The 4450-nt window shown below is 42.8% G+C and overlaps 1 protein-coding gene across 1 annotated transcript in view; it reads right to left on the bottom strand.

The window, feature by feature from the left end:
- Positions 1-4450, bottom strand: part of LOC106521397 (glucocorticoid-induced transcript 1 protein) — an 18763-nt gene that overhangs the window by 10701 nt on the left and 3612 nt on the right. Inside the window, exons 2-6 of the mRNA XM_014013946.1 lie at positions 4177-4322; positions 3382-3477; positions 2925-3041; positions 2256-2384; positions 1949-2126 (exon numbers count right to left, since the gene is read on the bottom strand). Of these exons, the coding sequence (XP_013869400.1) occupies positions 1949-2126; positions 2256-2384; positions 2925-3041; positions 3382-3477; positions 4177-4322 (666 nt within the window). The remainder of the gene's footprint in view (positions 1-1948; positions 2127-2255; positions 2385-2924; positions 3042-3381; positions 3478-4176; positions 4323-4450) is intronic.

The raw sequence follows: 4450 nt of genomic DNA, 5'->3' as shown, positions 1-4450 counted from the left end.
AAGCCTTGCTTTGACTCATTCATGCATGTTTGAGAAATCCTGCAGCGTTTTTAGGCAGCCATGCTGAGGAGCAAAACGACAGGTGAGGACCAGAAATGCCTTTTTGGGACCAGAAACGCCCCTGGGACGTGTCTTTAAGCCGAACTTCCTCATCACGGAGCACACCTCCCCACCCCCGGCCCATGACTCCTGCAGGCTCTCGGCAGTAACAGAGCAAAGTGAAACTTACTGTCTGCTGCTTTTAACACTACTTCTCACTCAGTGAAGCTCTTTTTATGATTCAAAATACCTTTAAGGAAATGTATTTTCAGATGCCAAGTAAACTGCATCATGTCACATGAGCGATAAAAAAATGAGGACGATAAGTTTGATTTTCCTGCTTGCTTGTTTACTTTCATCTCTCTCCCACTCTGTGCTCCGGTGCACAGGGTGCTCGACTGACTCCTCCCCTCCTGTTTTCTTAGCGTCGGAAGAAGTGAACTCTCGCGTTAGGTATTTCCAGGCCCGTGGTCTCAAACCCCTTTAGCACGAGAACTCGTAGCAACAACAAACTAAAGAAACGTTGTTGGGATTCTGAAAAATGGAGATGGAATTGGTTTCAAAGCTGAATGCGACCGCTGCAGTGTGAGAGCACTTGGATTTAAGGGGAGCCGGTATGTCGAAATTGTTGTAAAAAAATAATAATAAAATATAGAAACTAAAAGTAGCAATACCACAAACTTGCATCTGCACCTATAACATAATCATCTGATGCAGTTTTCCCAGCTGGGGAAAAAAAACTAAAACTGTCTCAGTCTTCCCCACAGTCCACAATGACCGGAGCAACCAATGAGCGACATACAAAAAGTGGTGCGCACTCAGGCAGCGTAGTTCGTTTCATCTCTAAAGACATGCTGCTCTTTAATTCTAGGTGTGTTTCCATTCAATTCGAATTCGAATTTTGAGCGAATTTTTTAAATTTCGCAAAAAAGGAAAGAACGCATAAATGCGAATCAGACGTGTTTCCATCAACTGGCTTAAAGCAAATCAGTTACGTCAGACGCGTGCGTGTAGTAAACAGGAAGTAACAGTCACATCTCAGGACAATGGAAAGAAGTTATCAGGAACGTGTTGCTACTTTCAGGAAAGTTGTGTTTATTCTGTCATCAACTAGTTCTGGTGATGTTACGTACATGCTGTCTGGAGACGTAGAAAAAGAAATGCAATTCTCTTCACGTTACGGGAATAACTGAGAATACGCCGACAGCGGGAGGAGGGTCCAGCTGCAGTCGCGGGTGCAGTCACTCTGGTACCGGGACTGGTTTCGGACAGACAGCGGGAACAGCTGATCAACATGAGGTAAATGTTAGCTACGTCAGAAATTATTCGATAAATGTTTTTCCATCTCTCCTTTTGCGCATTAACTCTTTCGGGAAAAAAACCCACCTCAAGCGAGCGTATCAACTTTTAAGCGAATTAGAGGAAGTTTTTACGAATCATGCTGTTTCCATTCACCATTTCTGATGCGATACTTCAAAATCTGCATTAAAATAACATTGAAGGAAACACGGCTATTGTTTATTTACTGTCTCAGTTGTTTGTGGTGTTTAATTTCCATTTTGTTGTTCTTTGTTCTTTTTTTTTATTCAAGTGCATTTTTTGTTAGAGACTGAGAGTCCATTTTGCTAAACATTCTTAAAAAATTGTAAGTTTATTGATCTTTGAGAGGATGTATTTACATTGTTACGCTATTATCATTAAATTAGTTTTAAAATGGTAACCAGACAAAATTATCGTTTATCGCAATAATATCTGAGATAACTCTCCAGCAAAATTTGTTATCGTGACAGGCCTACATGTGAAAGATCATTTATTCTTTTATTTTCAGTACAGCTACATGYCTTGTTTATATACACACAAAGACTGACCCAACAAATTAAAACACGGACATAAAATCCTGCAAACTAACCTTGGTGAGAGACCAGAGGAGTATATGATGAGTGGGGGTCTTGAAGCTGGGGGGAAGAGCAGGGCGAGGAGGAGGTRGAGGATGACGATAGGGGTGTGATGGCGCGTTCRTTCTGTGAACCTCTGCTACAGCTGTGCAGAGGGACTGGAGCACGGTGACCGTCTGGGACCTCAAGGAGCTGTCGGGAGGAGAATGGAAACTTTTTAAAATGTAAAATCAGCCACCATTTGCTTTTTCCGGGAGCCTGTAAAGTCGTACCCGAGCTTCTTTGCRTGTGCATGTGGCGTGGTGTGTTGGTAACACCTACCCTGTGCTGTGGAGGTGGGGACTGGCTAATGAACATGCCTTCCAGCTCCTGGTTGAGGCCCTCCACGCTGCAGCGCAGTCGAGGGACCAGTGTAGACAGGGGAGAGAGGGGGATGGGAATTGGCTGAGTCTGAGAACACAAACAAGTTAAAGTGAATTTAGGCTCGGTTTCTTTGGAGATTCAGACAGAAGAGGCTCTTCAGAAGTCCGTTCAGCTTTCTGTAAAGTGTTCAAAGCTACACCCTTGGTATAAGGAGTGTTAAACAACTTGCTGTTGTTAAAATAAATCCTAAAAACTTTTACAAGTTACTCTTAAAGTTTCACACACATCAAGACATTTCCTAGTTTTGGGCCACTTTGGCCAAAAACCTCAACAACCCAGTGAAGCATGGCAGCACSCATCGTGATCACAAAGAACAGCTGTGCAGAAAAGCAGAACTACACATTTCTTCCTGAGAAACAGAAGCGCATGTAATGTAGTGATCTTCCTGTTGCCTTAGTGTTTCATTTCATTCACTTCCTGCAAAGAGCTGCACAGCTTTAGTATTTACTTATCATCAGTGATGCTCGTCTGGAAACAGACCGGCTGTAGTCTTAAAACAAAAACACATTTGGCAGCAAGAAGTACAAAGAGCAGAGTGTTTGGATGATGATGATGATGTAAAGGTACCTGAGTTGCTCCAAGGCTACAGCTCCCATGAGGATAAAAACACTGACGGTCTTTATCGTCACCTCCAGAGACAGCGGGTTTGCTGCACTGCTGCAGTTGTTGTTTGAGTTTTGCGATCTGCAGTGAAAACAAGTTACTGTCAATAACTTTCTGCAAAACCCACAAGTTTTCTTTTAAACACGCACTTTCGATAAGTTAGACATATAAATAGAGCATGCTTTAACCACCTCAGCTGTGTTCAGGTGATGATTTAGATATTGTGAAAGGTGAGAGGCGTAAATAAACATCGGAAAAAGTGAAACTCCCTTGTAGATGAGATCATTGCTCAGTTAATAAAAACATAATCCAAGTTGTTGTTTTTTTGCCTATCTGTATGAGCTTGCACAATTGCTAAAACTCCCAAGTTTGACACATCTGACAGCTACAAATGTGTTGAGCAACAAAAGCAAGCGCTGACCTCTCGCAGATGCTCAGCACTGCCCCATGACGCTGAGCGCTTGTGGCTGCCGCTTCCTTTCCTGATGTGGGATTTATCCACCCATGAGTCTGGGGTCTGCAGAAGAAGGAATATAATTTTCATGGTACTTGACAAACGTACATTAAAGCCTCGGCCTCAAAGTTTTCAGGTGACTACTGTGAAATCCAAGACTGTTAAAAATCACACACGAAGACCTCACATTACCAGTAGTTTCACACTTAGAACAGCTTTATTACTTAAAGCCTGGCGTGCATCGCACCATTAACACCCACAGACCATCTCTTCACGCTTACAGAAGAGCGAATGAGTTGGAGAAACTGAAAAACAGCGAGAAGGTGGAGGATGTGGGCAACCAGAGAGCAGCGGCGAGTGCCTGCAGACGCAGCAGAGAGGATGAGTGCAGCCAAAACGACCTCGTCAGCTGACTTCAGGGACTGTTCTCATGGCTGCAGTTCACACTATGTAAAAGCTGTGCAAGCACCGGACACGCCCTCCCCTCTACCCTCAGACTTTGAGCAACTTCTTTCATTGCATTAAAAAAAACTGCAAAGTAATATTACATGACACAAACCCACCTGTCACATGATGAACTGAATGCGTTTACAAATACTTTTTGCAAGTTTTGTTAAAACTTGTCCACTGGTATATTAGTAACAAACAGGCAAAATCATTATCGTCCACTTTAAAGTTTCAGTGGTTTGAAAAAACTATGACTGCCTTCCACTCATTCTTCTGAAAGAAATGCAAATGTTTACTTCCACTTTTGGAGCTGACCTGTGTTGATTTGTCTTTACGAGGCGGACTGCACTGGGCATCCGGTTCCTTCGGCCAGTGGCCCTGCAGGTACGGTCCGATGATGGCGTCCAGTGACATGGTCCGCCTCATGCCTGAGCTCAGCTGGTGCAATTTGTCTTTTCCCACTTTTGAGTAAAAAACAAAATAGTTGATTAGTAAAGCACATCTTTAAAAAAAAACTCGACTTAGCAGGTTAGCAGTACAGTTCATATTGTTGGTTGGCCATTTATTTATTTATTTATATATATATATA

This window comes from Austrofundulus limnaeus, unplaced genomic scaffold (assembly GCF_001266775.1).
Source record: "Austrofundulus limnaeus strain Quisiro unplaced genomic scaffold, Austrofundulus_limnaeus-1.0 Scaffold108, whole genome shotgun sequence".
Classification (NCBI taxonomy): Eukaryota; Metazoa; Chordata; class Actinopteri; order Cyprinodontiformes; family Rivulidae; genus Austrofundulus; species Austrofundulus limnaeus.
Note: the sequence above shows the minus strand (reverse complement) of the source record. Positions and strands in the feature narration are given on the sequence as shown.